At 39.9% G+C, this 22,017-nt stretch overlaps 5 protein-coding genes and 1 long non-coding RNA gene across 11 annotated transcripts; 1 reads left to right on the top strand and 5 right to left on the bottom strand.

Moving 5' to 3' along the window:
• Positions 1-478: 478 nt before the first annotated feature.
• LOC140780548 (large ribosomal subunit protein eL33w) lies at positions 479-3,184 on the bottom strand. Of its 2 annotated transcripts, none has more exons than XM_073126174.1 (5): positions 2,927-3,184; positions 2,812-2,847; positions 2,468-2,696; positions 2,329-2,371; positions 479-684 (listed from the first exon to the last, which is right to left on the bottom strand). In XM_073126174.1, the coding sequence occupies exons 1-4, from the start codon at positions 2,956-2,958 to the stop codon at positions 2,330-2,332; spliced, it is 339 nt and encodes a 112-aa protein (XP_072982275.1). In that variant the 5' UTR covers positions 2,959-3,184; the 3' UTR covers positions 479-684; position 2,329. The 2 variants fall into 2 exon arrangements, with proteins under 2 accessions (XP_072982275.1, XP_072982276.1); XM_073126175.1 differs by having other exon boundaries at positions 2,298-2,371; positions 2,927-3,061.
• Positions 3,185-3,276: 92 nt separating this feature from the next.
• LOC140780549 (uncharacterized) lies at positions 3,277-3,941 on the top strand. Its single transcript, XM_073126176.1, has one exon. The coding sequence runs from the start codon at positions 3,375-3,377 to the stop codon at positions 3,798-3,800; it is 426 nt and encodes a 141-aa protein (XP_072982277.1). The 5' UTR covers positions 3,277-3,374; the 3' UTR covers positions 3,801-3,941.
• A 3,508-nt stretch (positions 3,942-7,449) lies between these two features.
• Positions 7,450-9,773, bottom strand: LOC140796917 (AAA-ATPase At5g57480-like). Its single transcript, XM_073150125.1, has 2 exons — positions 9,603-9,773; positions 7,450-9,506 (listed from the first exon to the last, which is right to left on the bottom strand). The coding sequence occupies exon 2, from the start codon at positions 9,116-9,118 to the stop codon at positions 7,586-7,588; it is 1,533 nt and encodes a 510-aa protein (XP_073006226.1). The 5' UTR covers positions 9,119-9,506; positions 9,603-9,773; the 3' UTR covers positions 7,450-7,585.
• Positions 9,774-11,044: 1,271 nt separating this feature from the next.
• LOC140796930 (uncharacterized) lies at positions 11,045-16,422 on the bottom strand. Of its 5 annotated transcripts, XR_012110559.1 has the most exons (8): positions 16,240-16,422; positions 13,762-13,820; positions 13,269-13,659; positions 13,115-13,161; positions 12,957-13,030; positions 12,769-12,875; positions 11,221-11,622; positions 11,045-11,121 (listed from the first exon to the last, which is right to left on the bottom strand). It is a non-coding gene; the product is annotated as an uncharacterized lncRNA (long non-coding RNA). The 5 variants fall into 5 exon arrangements; XR_012110561.1 differs by lacking the exons at positions 11,045-11,121; positions 11,221-11,622 and adding an exon at positions 12,382-12,639 and having other exon boundaries at positions 13,115-13,154; XR_012110563.1 differs by lacking the exons at positions 11,045-11,121; positions 11,221-11,622 and adding an exon at positions 12,382-12,667 and having other exon boundaries at positions 13,278-13,659.
• Positions 16,423-16,556: 134 nt separating this feature from the next.
• Positions 16,557-17,966, bottom strand: LOC140796922 (beta-1,3-galactosyltransferase pvg3-like). The gene has a single exon (XM_073150138.1). The coding sequence runs from the start codon at positions 17,805-17,807 to the stop codon at positions 16,806-16,808; it is 1,002 nt and encodes a 333-aa protein (XP_073006239.1). The 5' UTR covers positions 17,808-17,966; the 3' UTR covers positions 16,557-16,805.
• A 3,118-nt stretch (positions 17,967-21,084) lies between these two features.
• On the bottom strand, positions 21,085-22,017 carry LOC140796275 (beta-1,3-galactosyltransferase pvg3-like). The gene has a single exon (XM_073149268.1). The coding sequence runs from the start codon at positions 22,015-22,017 to the stop codon at positions 21,085-21,087; it is 933 nt and encodes a 310-aa protein (XP_073005369.1).

The following is a 22,017-nucleotide window of genomic DNA, read 5'->3' as shown; positions in this document are numbered from 1 at the left end:
GGGAAATAGTTTGGATGAGTTTTAAGTGACCGTGACACGAGATGAAATTTAATCCTTTTAAACAAGTTGCACGATGCGAATTCAAAATCTATCAAGTATTCTACCATAATCTAACGATTAAAATTGAATATTCATCTAAAAATTTAAACGAAAAGTATACACTCTTAATTTATAAAGATAAACCAGTCCCTTTTTATCTTCATTTAGCAGCATTTCCAATTTACATCCTATCTTTGTAATATTTATAATTTGAGCCCCCCTTAAGTTATGAATGAATTAAAATTTTCTTTAATAAATAATCAGTCTGTACCGAATCATTGCTCCAACCCTTGAGTAAGCATCAGGCTTGCATGGCTGTGGGATCAACACCCACGAACCCCTAACCAGATCGCTTCCTTCAATTGTCTGCAGCACATTTCTTATTGGAAACTACAGAAATCTAAGCGAAGAGGAAAATGGGATTATAACGTGCATAATGTAGAAAAATGGGATCAACTTCCCCTAAGCAAAAAGTCACAAGTTGGCAACAATAAATGGACCAACAATATGGCACCAATTTCAAATCAAACAATGAGTAACCAACATAAATTCCATTTAGATAGCAACATAGCATCACGCACAATCCAAGATGACACATCCGCACCTCCTCACTGCAACTAAAGTATGGAAAGTCATTCAAAGTACCTGAACCACAAGAAGAATAAAAAAAACGATCAGTGCTGAAATTGGAAGCGACAAATCTTAATGCAGTCAAGTATCTGAAAGCTATTATCTGTTTGAGCTCACATCTAATATTAGTTTCTTGGCACTAAAACAAATGGTCTTCCATGACGTATAATGAAAACAACCCTTGTTCAATTCAGAAACCCTCAGAAAAAGAAAAGAAAAGCACTACAGTGAAAGGGTTATCTCTAGCATGTTTCTTCTGTAAGGCCTTCAGGGAAAATCTCACTCCACAGTTTCCTTGTAGAGCTGATAAAAGAAAGCCGCCCCGACTGGGTCAAGCTTAACCCAGCCTGAACCAAACTTTGACCCAGCTCAGCCGGGGCCTGACTTGAAATTAGGTGATATGGCATAAGCGGCCCTGCCCTTCCACTGAAACCCATCTATCTTTTCTTGTTCTCGTTCCCCGTTCCTTCTCTGTCCCCTCTCCTCTTTCTTCTCTCCCAGTGCAGAACCAAATAGCCCTATCCCTAGTTCGTTTCACTTTTCTTCTTCCTCTCATCTTGTCCTTCCCGTCCCTAGCTTTCTTCCTCTCTTATTTTTCATCCCCTCTTCAATCTTCTTCTCCTTTACCTCTCTTCTTCCTCTCCACGCATTGAGCTTCTTTTATCTTCTAGTTCATCCTCTTCCCTCCCTTCATCCTCTTCCCTCCCTTCATCCTTTTTTTTCGCACGTAACCTGAGCAGCCCACCTGCAACCCCAGTCTAAGCCCATATAAAGTTCCGACATGTCAGAGATATTGGGCTAGAACTTCCAGCCCAGCATAAATCTGGCCCAGACCAGAAGCTTGGTGGGCAGTTTGGTTAACAAATAGCCAGCCTAGTTAGTCCCAAAATACCTGATGACCAGCTCTATCACCTTGTTTCCATACAGGAAGGAATATTAGCATCTAGTACCATTCGTTGATTAAAAGAAAAAACTCAAAAAGAAAAGGAGGTCACTAAATAGCAGCGTTATATAGTGGCTCATATTCAAACCTATCTCCATACAAGGATATCACGATAATAATTTTTCAAATATTAGCAGCCCAAAGTAAATGGAAAACAGGTCAATGAACTGTAGCCTGCCAATCTTGGTATGATAAAATTAGTCTAAAATGACTACAAACAAAGAGTATTTTGCTAATGTTAGAAGATAGAAGGTAGGCTTTAATTGAAAAGTACTTCAATGGCTCAACCATTTTCAGAAATCGACATTCAAATACTAAACTGAACAAATTAAATTCCTAATACTATGTACCAGGAAGAAGGTTTTAAATTTCAAACTAAGTTAAAAAATACTCCACATAGAAGATGACATGGCTAACTGAACTTCTAGCTTTCTTCATGTGCCAGAACTTTCAATGCATATTGGACATAGCTGATGGTCGTTGCTCACATAACTAAATGTATACATAGTCTATGGTAGTTGCCTTCGGCTAAGAGTTCCACATTTTCTAAGCTTTGCCTCTGTAGGTTTGGATTGCAACAACATACTAAAATAAATAAATATGTTCTTGTTTTCTCTAACATATGACATTCATCTCAAACATTTTCATGAGAATGCAACTGGTCCATGAAATAGATATGACATACACATTATCAACTGCTAGCAAAAGAAGTTCACCTCATATGTTGCTGGGGTACATGAAAACTCTGACCTTGCCACCCTGAAAGCGACATAACGGACAACAGGTAAGAAAACCTTAAGAGTATTCATGAACGAGAAGGAACGAGAAGAAACGAGCAAGAGATCGGATTAATACCATGGATTCAGGAGGCAAGTTGGACTTGAACTTGGCTCGCACGACACCGCTGTTGCCGTGTGGGCGAGCGACTTTACCCCATATACAACGGTAGTGGCTTCCCTTCGTCTTCGTCTTGGCCTTGTAGATGTACGCCATCCTCTTCCCGCAGTACCATGATACTTCCTCCTTCGTGTTCACCCCCTCGATTTGGACGAGCGATGTAGTTTCATACTGGTTTGACTTCGATCTGGTCCCCCAAAAAATAATCGCAATAAAAAGCAATCAATTAAGAAAAAGAAAAAAACAAATAGAGATGGCAAAAAGCCACAAAAAATGAGAATTTGAAGAAGATACCGAGGTACCTCTTGTAGCCAAGGATCGTGCCGCGGACGTACAACCTGCATTAGATCGGAATTAGACGGAGACGAAGACGAGGAGACGAAATCTAGGGCCAGAGTTAGGGTTTAGAGAGCACACCTGACGCGCTCGCCTTGTCGCCCCTTCACCATTGTCGCCGCCGAGTAGGGTTTTGGAAGAAACCCTATTGGGCGGGGAGAGGTACTTATCCAGAGAACCGCGAAGATCGGACGGTCCTGATTGCAACATGGTATAGTAGGCTAACGGGTTTGCATTTAGACCCGTAAACCGGTAAAGAGAGGATAACAACGATCGTCTCATTACTTTAGCCCAGGCCCCAGAAGACGACGTCGCTCAATGGAAATGTTGAGCATTCCCGATCAAATCATCCTAACGCTTGCATTAACTTCCTCGACAAGCATTTTAACTCGAAAACGCGTACTAATTTGACTGATCTCTCTATCCGATATAGCCTTCGTCTCTTGCACGTCTCTTTCCTTAGCTCCTCGGCAACTTCTTAAATCCAAGTAGCTTCCTCTATCTACCAACCTCCAAAGCTCTTTCAATCATGGCTCCCAAAAGGTTTCTTCTCCTAAGCCGCCTCAGAAAGGCGATTCAGAAGGTAAAGCTCTTGCTATCCTTCAATGCTACCAAATGGATGATGTCTTCCATCATGGCCTCGTCTCCCGGGCCTCGTCAGCTAAGCTTCAAGGCCCAACCGAGCCTGCTCGATTGCACGGTGGACTCGGACTACTACGAATTGGGCTCTTCTTTTGGGCCTTCGAGAACTACGAGCTCGGTTATATCGAGGAGCACGAGCTCGGCGTCGGAGATCACGAGGTCGTTGAGCGATAACTTATCCGGAGATGACATCGATAAGAGGGCGGAGATGTTTATCGCCAATTTTTATCGGCATATCCAGATGGAGAGGCAGGTCTCGCTCGATCTGCGCTACTGCAAGGAGGGGAGCTTAGAGAGGACTCGATCCGATTGATGCGACAAATTTGGCGTTTGATCTTATTGGAACGGTGACTAATATTTGATGGCTACCCTTCCATTTAAAGTTGGGAGACGAAAATTTTATTCGCTTTTTTTTTTTCTTTTAATTTTTGGGTGCTGTTGATCTATTTGTAAATTTGCGTTTTTGGATCTTCGAGGTTTGTTGTGTGATAACCATAGTATGTTTATATTTTTAAGTCTAAACATCCTGTTGCTTAGTATGGTATGGAATACAATATCCTGTTGGTATGGTAATTGGTAAGAGAGGAGAGTTTCCAATAATTAAAGCTGGTTGATATTAGAGGATTTTTACATATATCCTTTTAACCTTCAAACCCTATTATTTTTTAAATATTATTATACATTAAAATATTAAATATTAAATATTAAATATTAAATAGATGAAATAATAAATATGAATGCAAATGGTATTTTTATCATTATATTATTAAATGAAAATAAAAACTTACTGTTTTACTATTGATTAACTCTTCAAAACCAAATATTGTAAGAGGTATACATAAAAATTTCACTTTTAGAGTTTAAAAAGATACAGATGGAAAATAAATACAAGAACCCACAATATGAACTTTAATGAGTAATATTATAATGTTGACAGTCCAAGCATTAACCAACTTTGGATACTTTGCTGAAGCAATCTATGGACTTTTTGAAAACCATCAAACCAAAGAATCCTGATGGAATGATGACATAGGCTTATGATAAGTAGGTATCATTAATGCTGAAATGATTGAACTCTATTAAAATAAGGGTTCAATTGGTTAAATCTAACTAATCACACTAGAAACTAAACTTCTTTACTGTTGTATAAATTATTCTAAATTTTTTTAAAACTATCTAACATTATACCATGTCATGAGACAAGAAAATAAAATTTTATTTTTCTTAGAAAAAAAAAATCAGCTATAAATAGTTTACCCTCTAACCATCTGTTTAGATTATTTTATCAAAAACTAACTGCAACGATAATTTTAAAGAGTAAAAAGATTATTGCGACAATTATGCAAAACAACAAAAAATCCTTGTTAAAAAGGCTACAACTTTATGATTAGTATTCCCTTTTGACTTGTTGCTTAATTTTGGGCCCCTTCTTTTGTATTGGAGAACTGGGCCCTGACACTTTCGGCCTAACAAGATATGGACTTATGTGTGACAGTTCATCTCCATTCATATCTCCTCCTCAACCCTTTAATCTAATACTTTGCTAAAGGGTCTTTCAGAGTCGCAGTGTTGATAGGGTTCAAGATTGCCCACTTGGAGTTTGGTAAATTGCTTGCTTGGTGGTTGTGTTGCTCAGATGAGTACAAGTAGTTGGTGTCCAGACTAAATAATTTGGCTGCTTGAAAGTTATACTTTTCCAGCACAAGGATTAAAGTCATTTCCCTCTCCCTGTCATCTCTCTCCATATCTCAATGGGAGCCAGAAGAATCTCCTCTGGCTCTGGCATTAGAGTAGCAAGGACTCTGCCTTGCTTTGCCAGGGATTCTGCACTATTCCTCATATAAAGTTATCTATCATCGATCAATCCATGAATCAGACCATATCCAACCTGCCTCTCACCTTTACTAGTAGCCTGCCAGCTTTCTGCAATCCCATTGTTTGATTTTGTTTTTTCCTCTTACTCCTAAATCAAGCGAGTAGATTTGATATTAATACAATAGGTGTCCCTTTCTGTACCTGCTTCTGAGAACTCTATTCACGTTATCACATGCTCTCTCTCTAGAGGGACCAAGAGGAACCAAGAGGAACCAAGAGGAACTTATTTCATGTAAACAAAACCTGGTGACAAGAAGATATCTGTAGAGAATCTTGTGACTTTGTTAGGTACAAGCTTGATGAGTTTTGTCTCTATCTACTAGCTTCTCATTTGGTACCAATCTAGCAATTAGAAAGTAAAGGAAGAATTAGCTTATGTCCCTTAAAATCTAGGGAAACATTGGATAAGGTTGTCCTTTGCAAGGCCATTAAAATCTTTTTAACAGATGATTGAGACAGTGGTATTAGCGAAACTAAACTGTTGTGACAGTTGCTATGTGTATGGGGATTGATCCAAATTGACAATTACAAAAACAGAGGTCTCAATATAACCAAAGTAAACAATTTAGAATTTATATGATAGGTAGAGATAATCACTAGAATTCAATTCCAAATCAACAGTAATCTTATTCTAAAATAAAAGATAGAATTTAAATAGGAAGAGCAAGCTATATTAGAGCAAAATAATCCTCTCATTATTTAGACAAAAGAGAATAATATTTGATAGAAAAGCTTATTCCTAGAAATCCATGCGATTTTCTTAACCTTAGAAAGGGTTCGACAGTGTAAATACCTTTTCTAAACAAGATTTCAAATCTGCCTAAAAATCTTGAGTGCATGATACAAAGTAAACTTCTAATTATAATTAGTGCATAAATCCCGGCGTGTTAATTCTAACCCCACTGGATAGAGGACGGCACTGGGTACCTCTTTAATCTGTAGACAATAAGGAGCAGCAGCACTTGATTATTCCAGATATGGGAAGGCAGAGGAAGAGCAGATGCAATGCACACCGTAGCACATTAATAGGTGCAAAGTACGGACAATAAGATGCACTTTTCCATTGGACGGACGGAAAGGTCCTTTCTAACAAGCTAAATTATTAGGCAAAACACAAGTGTGTCAAGGAAGATTATGGAGATGAGCGAGGTGGTTAAAGACGAGATCGAGGAGATCAACTTGACCAATAATAGAGATTCCTTTACGATTAGGCTGCGCAAAGCAAACGGTCGCTTATCCTTTAATTTTAATTTGCAGATCATTTTATTTTTAAAAGCGAGAGCCATGAGGCCATGAGCTGCCCCCTTTATGCGCTTATCTAATAGAGATTGTTAAGCTTTTGTAGAGACAATTTTATACTACAAGGTGGACTTGGTCGGCTTCCTTTGAAAGATTTATATATATATATATATATATATATATATTCTTTTTTTTTTTGTGTGCGAAAAGATTTAGGTATAATTCAATCAAATGGCTATCTGGATTCCTACCACAGTAAAGAAACATTAGAAAATGCGATTGACCTAAACATTTAAATTATTAGTTAATCCATCCGATCTTTTTTATAATTTTAATTTAACACCCTATATTAATTAAACAATATCAGCAAAAATTTATTCCATTATAATAATTAAATAATTATAGAATATCTAAAATTACTTATGTCTTATTTATCCTCGTATTCTCTTCCGAATTGGGCTCGTTCCATCTTCTTCAACTAAAATTTGTGAATTATAAAATAAAATATATTTATAATTCATGTCATATGCGACGTGGGTCGAAACCACGGAGTTAGTAGTCCAGACAAAAGGGTACTGAGAGTAGGATATTTCCGTCTTAGTCCCACTCTCTATTATAATGCCCGCAAAGAGACTAATTTGCTACAGGAGTTGTACAGGACTTGTATTTTAGACATGATGCTCCAGCCTAGCACCATTACAGACAGGATCAGCTAGAACAAAAACCAACTATGCCCTATAAGATCGCATAATATATTAATACATTAATATACTATATATATTTATATTTTATTTTTTAATTTTTTCTTATTCCCAGGATAAGATAAAGAACAAAATAAGCCAGCGAGAGGAGAGAAGGTTCTGTCTTACATTCCATGAAATCTAACACAAAAAGTTCGCACCTCAATGATCCCCCACCCCACCCCACCTCTCTCTCATCAAGAAAGAAAAACTAAACGCAAAATAGAAAGCCAACTCTAGAATTCTAGTCCTCACCCTTCTCCTCCCTCCCATTGCACCCATCATCCATCGCTTCTTCCGCTCCTCCCTCCTTTGGACTACTACTCTCCAATGCCCTCTTCTCCTGCTCTTCTACCTCCATTTCCTCATTCAACCCCTTCTTCCTCGCCTCCGCCGCCCCGACCCCGCCTGCCTTCCTCTTCTCCGCCCTGCTCTTCAAAACCCCCAACAACTCGGCCATCGCCTTCTGCCTCTCCAGCCTACGGTTCTTGATCAGCACCTCGCTGACATCAGCCGGAGTAATCTCCGCCTCGCCGATCGCCTTCTCCAATTCGCTCAACAGCCCGTCTTCGCAGTCTTCGCTATCCTTAAGTCCTAAGTAGTTCTTCATCAATATCTTCAGTGCAGGGAACGAGCAGTAGCTCATGAAGACATGCATGTCCATCCTCCCCGACCGGAGCAACGCCGGGTCGAGCTTCTCTATGTGGTTCGTCGTGAAAACGAAGATCCTCTCGCTCCCGCAGCACGACCACAAGCCGTCAGTGAAATTTAGCAGCCCGGACAAAGTAATCGTCGACTTCGACGTGATATCTTCTCCGCCTCTCATATCCATTGGCGTCTCTTTTGGGCGCGGGCTCGAGGTCCGGTTCGTTAGATTGATCGAGCAGTCGATGTCTTCGATGACAATGATCGATTTGGCAGTCGTCTTCATGAGTAGCTTCCGGAGCTCCGAATTGGTATGCACCTCGGTGAGCTCAAGGTCGTAGATGTCGTAGCAGAGGTAGTTAGCCATGGCGGCGATCATGCTCGACTTACCGGTTCCAGGTGGGCCGTAGAGCAAGTAACCTCTTTTCCACGCGCGTCCAGTCTTCTGGTAGAATGCCTTCCCCTCCGCAAAGTCTCGGAGGTCCGCCATGATCTCCTCCTTCCTTTCCGGTTCCATGGCGAGCGTTTCGAACGTGCTCGGGTGCTTGAAAGGAACGGATTCCCAAGGGTGCCCGCGCGAGTCCATGGCGCCGCCGCGCGAGTTAGTGTACAGGAGCCGATCTTGGTTCTTGCGGCGGAGCTCGGTCGCCTTCTCCATGATGTGGTCGAGGTAGGAAGGGAGAAGGAGCGGCTTGTCCTTCTTCTTGATGCGGAGCGTGAAGCCTCGCTTTTCTTCTGGGAGCGGGCGCCAGGAGAAGGTCTGGGACTGGCGCTGGGTGACGACGTGTTCCCACGTGGCGGTGGCGCCGCGGAAGGAGTCCACGAGGCGATCGTTGTTGGAGAGGGCGAAGGTGAAGGCTGAGGAGTTGATGGCGCGGGTGAGGGAGAGGCGGCTACCGGAGACGGACGCGGAGCCACTCAGGTAGAGCTGGACGGCGTTGTAGAGCTCGTTGGTGTTGACGCCATCGATCTCGGTGATGTCGAAGTAGCAGTAGGAGGAAAAGCAGTGGAGGAAGCGGTGGAAGAGCTTGGCGGCGGCGAACCGGAGCTCTGGGGGGAAAATGGTGTGGAGTAGTCCATGGCAGAAGGCAAACACCCCCATTACGGAGGCCAGGGAGGTCCAGTACTCCATCTCTCTCCTGCTCTTGCTTCAAATCAGAGGTGGATTCTAGAGCAGGGGAGGAAACGCCCAAATAGAATTTTATTGGTTTCGAAGAAAGGTGAAAACTTGGGTTTGTTTGTGGAAAGGAATCAGTGGTTTGGAGACTTCTGCCAAATGGCGAAAGGTTTGGTCTTTTTGGTTTTTCTCTTCTGCCTCGCTCTCCGGGTATTACTCTGTTTTGGAAGGGAGAGAGTCTTGATGGAGATGGAAAGAAGACAAAGTAGAGGAGAGGAGAGGAGAGTAGATGAGATGAGATGTCTTCAATCGCTGGAAGTGGGAACTTATAGAGGGGGGAGGGCTCAGCTCTTGCCTCTTAGCCTCCTTTTCCTTTCCACAGATTTTGAATGATATCAAGGATCTAAGAGTAAAAAGACAATGGATAGCTTGGAGATTTAGTAGGCCATACCAGTAAAACATAAGGTAATGATCAAGGCAATGAAAAAGGATCACTTACATGAACAGTGAGCTTGGGGATGTAGAGGCTGATAGGGATGTATGCATGTGGGTTTGCAGAGAAAAGGCAAAGGAAAAATTATTGACATTGTTAGGCAGCGGTATATAAGCATGCAGAGCAGGTGCTGTACTCTGTGACTGACCCTTTCAACCTTCCTTCATCTCCCCCCGCTTCCAGCTTCTTTGTCCACCATATATATATATATATATATATATATAGAAAGAGAGATAGAGAGAGAGAGTAGCATTTAATGAAATACAATGAAGCTTATTGTAAATCTCTTGAGTGTGTCCGAAGAACATTAATGAAACATACTAAAGACTGAAGATTATGATATATCCTTTCTTCCAACCACATTTAATACCAAGTCCATAGAAGTCATACCCTTTTTAAATTTTCCTGCCGACTTCTAACAGGTGTCCAATTAGGTCGTGAGCAAGATAAATATCTGTCTCCTTTCATTTGTCCTTTCGATTAGATCAACCAGGCCCCCATTTAATATTTTCCTTTACGTCTGGCAGCAGAGTGCTCTCGAGGATTAGTAGGAAAGCATTCCAGAATCAAAATGTACATAGTAATACTATTAAGACAAAGTAACCAAAATCTATCCTCTCTCTTGCTTCATAAGAATTGCTAGATTGCTAGCTGTTAGCAACAACGTGGCCTTTCAAATCAGCCAGATGTGCTGAGATCACCGTCATCAGTAGTATCAAGCTCTGTTATTTTTCCTTTTCTTCTTCTTGATTCAAAGTATCAAGCTCTCCACTCGATGACCTCTTCATCTCTCCCTTCCTTCAGTCCTCCCCCATCTGCAGTATCTTTTAGGGTTCCCTTCACTGACTTATATCATTGTTGGCAGCGACTAAAACCTCGTGCAGTACAAAGCAACCGAGGCAAGTAAACCTCATTCTACAAGTTACCTCCCCTCTCCTCTCTTTCTATTCAATTTTTTTCCCTCCCTCTCTCTCTCTCTCTCTCTCTCTCTCTCTCTCTCTCTCTCTCTCTCTCTCTCTCTCATATGAGGCTTTTATGGGTAGGTGGGGCTTCTGTCATTAAGGAAGAGATAGTGCCTCTGCGATTGGTAAGTGGAAAGAAGTTGATAACATCGGAAAGAACTCCACATCCATTAGTTTCAGCTCAGAACCTCTGCGTCGACCCACTTCCCCAAATCCTTGGAGCCTGCAGAGACATTGGAGGGAAAAGAAAAGCCCCAAATCCCTTACTACATTTGTTTGCCACCCATTGGATCATGCATTTTGACTGTTCATTAACCTTTACAATATCCTAAAGTGGTCATAGGTTGGATTAAACAAAGCGACCAAGAACACTCTCCACAAAAGTAGCCCCATAAACTAATCCTCCACCTCCAGCATCAAATAGGAAACAACACCTCTCCCCCCAAACTTTCCATTACCCCACTATTATACTCCACGTTGTGGTTATCAGAACATGCACGTACTCGTCGGCCCCCTCACAATTAATTTTTTTTTTTCAGCGTTTTCTTTGCAGAGAATCGAATCTGCTGAGGAAGTGGCGAAAAGGTCTGGGAAAGTGAAGGCAATAAAATAATAAATGGTTAAAAAAACTCCCAGAAAACAAAAGAGAAAAAATAACTCACATGTGGGCCTGCGGCTAGCTACTACTGTGATCGAAGTGGCATATATTCACTCCTTCCAACCTCCTCAGTTTTTTTTTTTTTTTCTCTTCTTTTTGAAATATTATCTCGGATTCTTCTCCACCCCGTGATGCTGCTGCGAAAAAAAAATGACAAGAGCCCACTTGGGTAACCGATCACGTTGCGAACACGAGAGCGGCGCTGGGATTTTGAATGGCCCTGATGCGATCGATCCTGATGGCACTGATCAATGATGATAGGGCAACTACCACCCACGGAGCACGAATCTTGGAGCGAGTTGGGCTCGGGGCACGAGGCCCGTGGTCCTCGAAGCTCACCTCGAGGCACATGCATCAGAGGACGAGCAGAGTGAGGAACAAGCAAAGCTTTGCTGCAGTAGCGTTTCTGCAAGCAGCCAATAAAGCACTCACAAATGCATATCCAATGAAACAGTAGTGTTTCTTTTTAAACACTGCAGCTAAGAAGAAAAAAAACGCTTAAAAAAGAAAGGTTAATTATACTAGAATCTCAACTATAGCTAATTTTTAACTATCAAATAATTCACACCTCAATGATGTTAATGATAGACGTTACATAATTATTTTATCCTTATCTTTTTCTCTCTCTTTTTTTCCTTTGAAATAAGAAAAAATGTTTTCTAGAAATCTAAAATCATAACAGTCATGTGGCATGTTTTAATAAAAAATTTAACTAAAAACAAATAGAAATAGTAGTTTAAAAGTTATATATAGTTAAGGAGAGAAAGTATATGTGAAAATAGGCAATAGTATTGATGTTTTTGCGGGTTGAGTTTTTGAACAACCTAGTGATCAACACATGGTCGTTTAAATAGATCGCAACTCAGAGAATTTTGAAGGTATCAGTTGTTTAAAGTGCAGCCAAAAAGAGTTTGAAAGCACCACAAGTATCTTCGTCTTCATATCAAGCAAGAATATTTTGTGAGAGAAAGAGTAACTTTATTGTATTCAGAAAAGAAGTTTGAGAACAATTGTATCTACTATATGTGCTAATAGATTATAATTTTGCATTACTCATAAATGTAAGCACATTAGTGAATCATATAAATTTTATCTCTCACTCACTTAGTATTTTGTTTGAGTTTTAGCTTTCTTGTTTGCGGTTAGTTTAGGGGATTAATACTTCTTTACTTCAACTGTCTTTGTTTGTAGCTTGTGCAATAAATATTTCAAAAGATTTAAGTGTAATTATCAAACCAAAAAAAAAATATCAACTAAAATTGAGGTCTACTTTAGTTCCAAGAGTTTTATCTGTGCGTAAACCTCCAAGTTGCCTACTGTAACACAAAAATACACCAACGCTCTTCCAATTGGATTTTAAGATCCTCTTACTGTAACTTGTCCTAGTTGCAGAATTGTTTGGCCTTGGAAGGTGTCCTGTGACCTTTGATGCAACAATTTACAGCTGAGAACTGAACATCTAATAGAGACATCAGACGCGACAAACAACGTACGAGTAGAGCAAATAAAGCATCAGAATGAAACCCATCTATGAAGAAATTCATTTATGTACCTAAAAGTAGAAGATAGGAGAAAGCCAAACACCATACTGTTAGCAAATTGTTTAGCCCCACGGAGAAATACCTTCGGGAAAAAGCGGGTAAAGACTGGTGCCTTCCACTGTTGCAAGACAGCTGAATCAATGAATTATAGGAAAAGGAGGCAGATATAGACGCCAATGTTAAAAGGAACCACAATAACCTTGCCAATGGCATTATTTCTCAGCAAGAAGATTAAAGCTCCCAGTCATGTGCTCAGAATATGATAAGGCCGCTCTGTAATGATGTAACAGGGAAGGAAATTCAGCATAAGTTGTAAGAAATGGAATGAAGTTGTGCAATGTCTTGAAAACTGCTTACTGAAGCCAGGAACATAGTGCCAGTTGTCGTATTGCAGCAGCTAAAACCTCCAACAGAAAACACCAGACACCAAGTAAACATAAACGATTATGAGTACCAGTTTATTCATAATGGGAACAGCTGATCCACATTAAAGCTTAAGTCATGTTATTACCATACTAACCAGTCCGTAGCCAAGCTGTAAGAAGAAAGATATTTGGATTCAAGAGATTCCTAGCATCAGCACTTTATATAAACACGCAGCCACAGAACTCAAATGTAAAACAAATAAAGTGAAAATGGACTTTTTGATAGCTCAGGCGATTGGCCAATTAATTAGTGGACATCATCTCTTTCTTCTCCTTCCACCAAATTAAAAGCTACACCTTGGTAGTGATCCTGATTGTCATTGCCTCTGCCTGTCTGCCAGCATTTACAGATGCAATCCTTCTGTTCATCTATCTGCCTCCATGACATCTACGTATGTACAACGGTGATCCAAAGTAGGGCATAGAAGATGGATATACGAAAGAACGACTCGGAGATTGTACATGTGGGATTTGCTCCTATAGGAAAATGGATAGTTCAAAGAGTGAAATGGACAGTATTGGAGCTTGGTGAAGCAGAAGAGAAAGTAATACAATTGAAAGTGAGGGACAAGATGATACCTGTGCTTGTACAGTAGCTGGTGGAGACCTTATAAAAATGTATCATTTGTGAAATGTTCCTGCAAAATAAATAAATCAACCAAAATGTAATACCATTAAATCGTGACAAACAAGGTCTGACCTGGAACTGTTAAAATGTTGGGATAGCTTATTAATATGCTGCTCATTTTTAAAATTTTTTTTCAAGTGTTCACTTTTACAATCAAAACAATTTTAAATCTTAAACTTTCCACAATAGAATGCAATTATTGATCAACAAACATATTCTTGCTATGCACAATGAGAATTTTTTTGTCAAAAAATGGATTATACAGTCTGCCCTCCTTAGAAAGCCAGTTACTGTAATGTAAAGTGATCTAGGAAGATCTAGAAAATGTCACTTAATATGACAATAAGGCTTGCAATTACCTAAAAAGAAGACATGCCATATTATAATGCATATGCCATCATGTCCATACACCATACAAGTTTTTGGGTCTTCTCGTTTGGTCTACTAAGTGTAATAAATTTTTTCTTTTGTACAATTTTCTAGTTGATGTCTCCTCATATAGACTCGAATCTTCTACATCCATAATACTTACCTTGCAAGAATTTATTGAAACATGGAATTTCAATCTTCACCTCCCATAGTACATCTCTGTTTATTTTATTCTCCAAAATGCTATTATGATGCTTCTTATCCAAACTAAAAGACTAGTCAAGAGTTATAACTCTGCTAGAGATCACTTTTTCAAAATTTAGGTGCTGAAGTTTATATTTCTTTATGCCTATAACTATGAATGCATTTTCCGAGGACATTTTATCACAATTTAAATACTTAATGCAATTTTTAAAACTTTAGGTGAAGCTTCTGGATTCCAATGCATTCAAAGAAATGAGATTCTTCTTCAAACCATGCATCTTTCTCTCACTAATCCACTATGCAGTTATAAGACAAACTGTCAATTCCTTCAATTTTACATGTATTACCATTACTCACAAAAATCACACGATTATTTAGCTTTTCTACTAGATGATACACTCCATTTGCTTAATTGATCTACCAAACACCAACAAAGCCTCAAATGAGGTAGTAGCCGAATGATCATAAGTATCAAGCGATAAATTCAATAAAAAGAGAGCTTTATACTCGTTTAGAATTTTGATATCCAAAGTTTGCAAATCAGCAATCATTTAATTATAATGACTTATATGCTCAGTAAGAGAAGTACCTTCTTTAAACTAGAAGCTAAAAGTATTTTTCTTCAAATAAAGTTGATTTTCATTATTTTTTGTCACGTAGTTGTCTTTTAACTTTTTCCGCAAGTTCTTCGCGGATGTCTCTTTCATAATGAGATACATTTGATTGCGAGACAAAGCTTGACAATGCTGCAAGCCTGACAGTTTGATCTTCTCCCAATTCCTTAGTTGATATCTCTACGGGTTTCTCCACTAGTATGATATCTAACTCTTATTGGAAGAAAATATTGAAAACTTCACATTGACATATGCCAAAGTTATCCAACTTAGTACCTTTGCCGCTGACACAGACCTCAATGAAGATTCTGGCAAAATCTTTTTAGCAAGGGATCAAATCCAATACCTAGGTAGAATCTAGGCACTAATACTACTTTGTTTTGCGAATGCACTCAAGGCACTAAATTAATCTCACCCCAGTTCAATCAATTAAGAAAATTAAATATCAAACAAAAGTAGAGAGATCAAAAGAAAAGACTATCAAACAAAAGTAGAGAGAGCAAAAGAAAAGAAAATCAACAGAGAAAAAAATAAAAGATTTATAAGGTTAGACAATTTGCATACATCTACAGGCTGGAAATGCAAATATGGATCTACTATTAAAAGAATGTAGATATACAAAAGGTTTAACAACCCATTAATTCAACGCCAATGCTAACATTCCCTAACAGGGTACGAACTCCTGGACGCGTCGCTGCAATAGGAGGAAAAGGGGGGCGTGCTTGTTCTCTTTGCCTTACCATGTTTTTGACTACCCAAAATTAATTATTGGCTACAGATGGAGACTACTGTACTTATCGACTGAAATAATATCCTATCTCCTCTTCTACTTACAAACACATACCTCAACTAGGACTTATTGAGACTTAGGACCCTTTTGAGGATCTCAATCCTCACAAACTTTAGACATCTTATTACACATTTAAGTTTCATAAACATGTTACTCCTCAAATTCATCCACCAGCCATCTACTCTTTAGGAAAGGGATACATGTGATTCAATGCAATCTTCCATATCGTTTTTGCTAAATTACCAACATAAGCGTCGACTGACGGAGTGCCCTTATTCAAAGAGAAGATAAGCAGTTAAACGATAGAAGCAACTACTCTCCTATTCTTATTAGTATATGATGTTAATCTTAGCTTCTTCTCGCACAGTGTTTATAACCAACGTACGTCCTCGAACAATAGAAAATTCACACAATAAACTTCTTCCAAGATCTAAAATAAGGGACCAATGTACCTCCTTGAGGGATGAAGAAGAAGGAGCACCAGTGCTCCAAAGGCAGTTCGGATCCGCCATCGATCCGAACCCGAAGTCGACTATACCCGCGATCTCGGCGCCGCCGTTGGAAATCTCAGTCGGTGGATCTGCAGATCCGTGGGTTTCTAGAATCGTGTTGGGATTAATATGAAGGGAGCAGATGAGCAGAGAGTGAAGTAAGTCCAGGATTATAGGCCTTTAATGAGCCTAAAGTAATATACAAATAGATCGAAGCCCAGCCCATTATGAGCACTACTTTACAATTTAAGCCCTCATAAAGAAATGCACATCGGAACTTGATCTCAGTGAAACAACGGGTGAAAACCAATGAATTATGATCAAGGCAAAGCTTTCGGGCCAAGCAAAATTATCTCTAATGTCTAAAATCCTAATCCCCATCATCCGCTTTGTGCTCCACAAAAGGTTTTGGAGCTGACATAGGGAGATTTAATTATAGTTGAATAGCTTATGCAAAGTATAAGTTTTTAATACTTCAAGAGGGATAAAAGAAAAAAAAATGGTATTAAAAGAATAAGAAAACAAATTTAATCAATCGGGTAGAACTTGGAAGGCTTCAATCCATCGGTAAAGTTGAAGTACTTCAACGTCCTCGCCCATTTGGGGTTATCCTTGAGCCTGTGCACCGCGATGGTATCGGGCACGAACTCGTGGGAGCACGTGTCGATCGGAACCGGTATCGGGTAGTCATACATCGCCGGCTTCGTGTTGAACCGGTTCTTCCCGCGTTTCCCCTGCCTGAGCCACGCCCCCGTCATCATGTCCTCCGGTCCCACCGTGTTGTTCTTCACCAGCTCCGACGTGGCGATCCACTCGACCAAGTCCCACGACAGTACGTACCCCATTCCGGACATGTAGTCGCGGAACGGATCCATGCTATCGCAGGGGATCACAAATCCATAGTACATGTCTTCCCTCGGCATGGGATTCAACGAGTCGATCAATCTCTGAAGCCTTATGAAGAGGTCGTCGTCGGCCTTCATGACGTAGTCGTAGGGCTTCTTCCCAGTGTCGTTGTAGAGCTTCGCGACGCTGGAGAAGAACGCATGCGTCTTGCCCTCGTTCAGATTCTCCTCGCAGTCGATGATCATGATGTCGTCGTAGCGCATGATCTCGAGCGGGACGAGGACGCGCTGGTCGTCCTTGAAGAGGCGGCAGAAGACGAAGCGGATGTCGATCTGGGCGGTGAGGTTGGTCTGCAGCGAGTAGACGAGGCGGAGGAGGTGCCGCCGCTCGTAGAGATCGGCGCGGGTCAGCACGCCGATGAGGAGGCGGAAGTCGGGCTTCCGGGTCACGTTGTCGGTGAAGTTAGCGGCGGTGTACGTGGCGGTGTTGCAGGAGCTCATGAGAGACTGCAGCTCGAACTCTTTGGGGAAGAGGAAGAGGTAGATAAACGCTAAGAGTAGGAGAGGGAGGAGGATTAGGGTTATGGTGGATGGAGATGGTTTAGGGAGTATTGTAGATTTCTTCATGGCTGCTGGTAGTTGGAATTCGGAGGGCTTGGAAAGGCGGATCTTAAGTAGAGCCATGGGAATTAGCTACTTTGCTTTAATTTGCTTTACTTTCTAAGGACGGTGGAGTTGCACTGAGGAAGGAAGGGAAGACACGGAGATTATTAAAGACACCTAACATAAAGTGTACAAGGGGCTTGGTTCACTGTCACTAGCTATAACTCTGTCTATGGAGACTATCCTAACTTTGTCTTTGGAAAAATACCGAATTCTTATAGGTGACACAAACGTGTGGGCAGTCTGAAGCAAGAACACGGGAGCATGTGATCGAGGAATGGGTGGGAGGAGATGGGAGACGCGAATTTCTAGGTTGGATCTGAGGTGATCCATCTCCAAGTCAGCGATGGCAGGCTTGCATTGCTTCGAGATTAATTGGAACAATTAACTCGAATATAGTTGACTGTTAAGAACCGAGACAGTCGCCTATCGTATTGTGTTGAGACTTTGGGATTCGTGCGTGCAGACTCTGACCCATTAATGAATACATAGTTGGGTTTGATAATTAAATTAGTATTGTTTTAGCTATGTCTAAAAAAGTATATGATGCTATTGGCTAAATCTAACCCTATTTGACCTTAAATTTATCAAATATTTGGAAACATAAAGAGGGTAAATACCTACTTACCAAAAAAAAAAAAAATTTCTTGGTTAACTAACTTGGAAAGATTGTAGATCGAAGATGTGAGATCTGAATTACAATTCTTTATATTTTTTGACATAAGATTCAGCTATTTCTACGGTAAGAAAACAGTTCATGCATGCTAAAAAGTCTCCGAAGTAGTATAGATATTAAAGCATCACCTTTAATTACTTCGTAAGTACCACATTGTTTCAGCTTCCACTAAATGCGCCATAAATCTTGCTAAAAGTCTCCTAGCAATCGATTCTCCGAGTAACAATTTGTAAAACTTTTGCTTATTTAACGGTGTTTGAGGATTGACTTCTTCAAATAAATAGAATATTTTCCATTGAAGGTGATTAATAACTAAAAGCATGCTATGCGTCAACGTTGCCGAGGTTAATTTCTATATAACTATGTTCCTATAGGTGGAGAGGGTTCTCGTAATAATTCAGAAATGAGCATGTATATATTTTACAGAAATATGAAATCAAAGTAGATAATAAAGTCGCTGAAAATATATGAAAATAAGAATATCAAATTCAAAATTTTGTCCCGGGGATGCCAAATTTACTATAGGTTAGCTAACCAAAATTAGCTAAATTTATAATATATGTCACCTTTTTTTTTCTTTTCTTTTTGATAGGTTTATATACTTGGTTGTATTCCTAATAATATATTTTAATTAAAAAAAAATTCTTAGCACCAACATTAAACACCACCAGAAACAAAAGATCGAACAACCACACCATTAACTATTTACTAATCACCACATACCCTATTACGTAGCACGATATATGATGATGCGAGATCGTCTCTCCTTCACTTCCCAAGATATAATCTTAGTCAAGTTGAAGAATATAATAGCACATATATCACTACGACAAGAACCGTCAATAACGGGGAAAGGACAATTATTTCATGAGTTATTAAGCTTAAAAGCTAAGAAGACTTCGACTCATCGGTGACGTTAGAGTATTTGAGCGTCGTGTAACCTATTCGGACTCACGTAGACAGTCATACATCTACGGCACAATGCCGTCACCTATTCTTCTCTTTATTCCCCATCTTAGCTAACCCCCTATCAGCATCTATCCTTCTGAGGAGTTTTGAACTATCCCTTTCTTTCTTTTTTGGAAGGAAAAAGTGTTATGAAAGACTAAGATAATTAAGATTATGATGAATAAATTTACATATAGGCTATTGTATGTGTCTTTAATTGCTATGTGCTGTTCAAATAAAAATATAATTCAACAATGATCAACCGAATAGCACTATTAAATAGTTTTAAAAAATAGCCTTCCCTCCCCTAAAAGAAATTAAGAAGAATGGCCTGTGAAATATAGCGGTCACTCCCCTAAACGCGATAGGTAGTCTATCGTCTAGAGAATTTCGTTGTGGTACTTTCAAGGTCCAACCTAGATTTAATTTTTCTTTTGACAAAGTGATGGCACGAGATCGATATATTATTAAGTGCTCCTATTGAGAAAATGAGTAGAAAAGATCTCAAGAAATATAATAGAATCTTATAAAGAATTTTAGAAATAAGACTTCAAGTATATATCTTCCATCATTAGAGATTAAATAGGCAACAAAATACCCCCCACAATCTAGTAACAAAATTCCTTTCATTGCTCCTCTTATATATATATATATATATTTTTTTTTTTTTTAATTTATATTGTAATATTTTTTATATTAAATTTTAAATTACAAATCTAGCAAAAGCATATGGGCACAAAACTTTATTAATTATAATAAAATTGATACAAAGTTGGTACACAATAACAAGTGGGAGATCAAGCGAAAGCCATGAATAGGCCTTACAGTTTAGTATTCATAAGGCCTAGTGAATATTACAAGACACGTAACGTAGGTTAACCTGAAGGATGTGCCACGGGTAAAGGACTTGATATTCAATAGCTCCGTCATCAATAATGCATACCCAGGTACGTACAATTTTGCATACAACTAAGATCGAGGAAGCTACGGCATAAATCACTGGCATAATATATGGCTGAAATCTCTAAGGAGCTCGGTTAGGGGGGAGGATTCACCCCTCTTCCTGGCCAAAAAATCGGCTAGGGAGTGGGAGAGGGAGGAAGCAAGGCAGCTTGGAAGAAACTCTCGGCCGGGATTTACTTTTTAAATGTTTAAGAAAAGGTCTGCTAGATGAGTTGATGAACTACTTGCACTATCATTTAACACCATCGGTATACGTTGTTACATGATAAATAGTTTAGAGGCAAATTTACATCTTTATTCTTCATAGGTGCATTGAAGTATTTACCTAATTAATATCATTGTCTATGAAGAGGTAAACTTAGGCTGTGTTTATATAGGAGCCAAACTTTGAGCCTAATATTTCCGGCCCAAGTTTTGAGCCATAGCCTGGTCTAGGCCCAACGAGGAACATTCTGGCCCAAACTGTTGGGCCTATATGGTGGTACTTCACTAATCCTGTTGTTAAGATTGCTTCCAGAATAAATTAATATAATATAATTTAATTCCCAATGTCAAATATTTAACTCCATCAAGTAATTATTCCAAATGATTCTGGTCGACAAAAATGACTTAATGCATGACAGACGTTACATGATTACCACTGTAAAAAAAGAGAAAAGAAAAAAAAAAAAAAAAAAAAAAAAGAAAAGAAAGATAAAGAACAACGAAGTTTCAAGGAATGTGGTAGAATTTAGAAGGCTTCATCCCGTCTGTAACGTTGAAGTGCTTCAGCGTCTTAGTCCACCTCAAGTTATCCTTCAGCTGGTGCACTGCAATAGTTGGAGTTACGAAATCTTCTGGATTTGATCCTTTGTAGTCATACATCGCCGGAGTTGTGCTATACCTATTCTTCGCCTTCCTCCCTATGTTGAGCCATTTGCCGGTCAACATGTCCTCCGGCCCGTTCGCGTTGTTTCGCGCTATCTCCGACGTCGAAATCCACTCGACTAAGTCCCATGACAATATATACCCCATCCCTAACATGAACTCCGGGGAATCCTTTTTATAGAAAGGTAGCGCCGCTCCAAAGTACATGTCCTCCTTATGTTTGTGTCTTAGTGACTCGACCAAATTATCCAACCGGAAGTACGTGTCATCGTCCGTCTTCATGACGTAGTCATAAGGTCGGCTTTTGGCGTCACCTACGGCGTCAAAGATTGTCGGAAGGCTGGAGAAGTAAGTGTAAGTTTTGCCGGTGTTCATGCTCTCGGTGCAGTTGAGGATGATGATGTCGTCGTATCGCATGATCTCGAGAGCGACGAGGATGATGTCCTCCTCGTTCCTTAGGTTACAGAAGATGAATCGGACGTCGATGTGGGCGGTGTGACTAGGTTGGAGGGAGTAGGCGAGGCGGAGGAGATGGCGGCGCTCGTACCTCCCAGGAAGGGTTAGGATGCCAATGAGGAGGCGGAAGTCGGGGTTTACGGTGGCCGGGATGACGGAATCTGAAGCCACGGTGGTGCGGCGGCACGAAGAGAAATTGAAGGGAAGCTGAAAGTCATTAGGGGGTGGCACAAGGTACGTTATAGCTACAAGTAGAGGAGGGAGGAGTAGGAGTATTGCAGGAGGATATATCTTAGGGATGAAATAATTAGGATTCTTCAT

The sequence above is a fragment of the Typha latifolia genome, chromosome 1, assembly GCF_019914945.1.
Source record: "Typha latifolia isolate L0001 chromosome 1, TyphaL0001v2, whole genome shotgun sequence".
In the NCBI taxonomy this organism is placed as follows: domain Eukaryota; kingdom Viridiplantae; phylum Streptophyta; class Magnoliopsida; order Poales; family Typhaceae; genus Typha; species Typha latifolia.
This window is presented reverse-complemented; position numbering and strand designations above follow the sequence as displayed.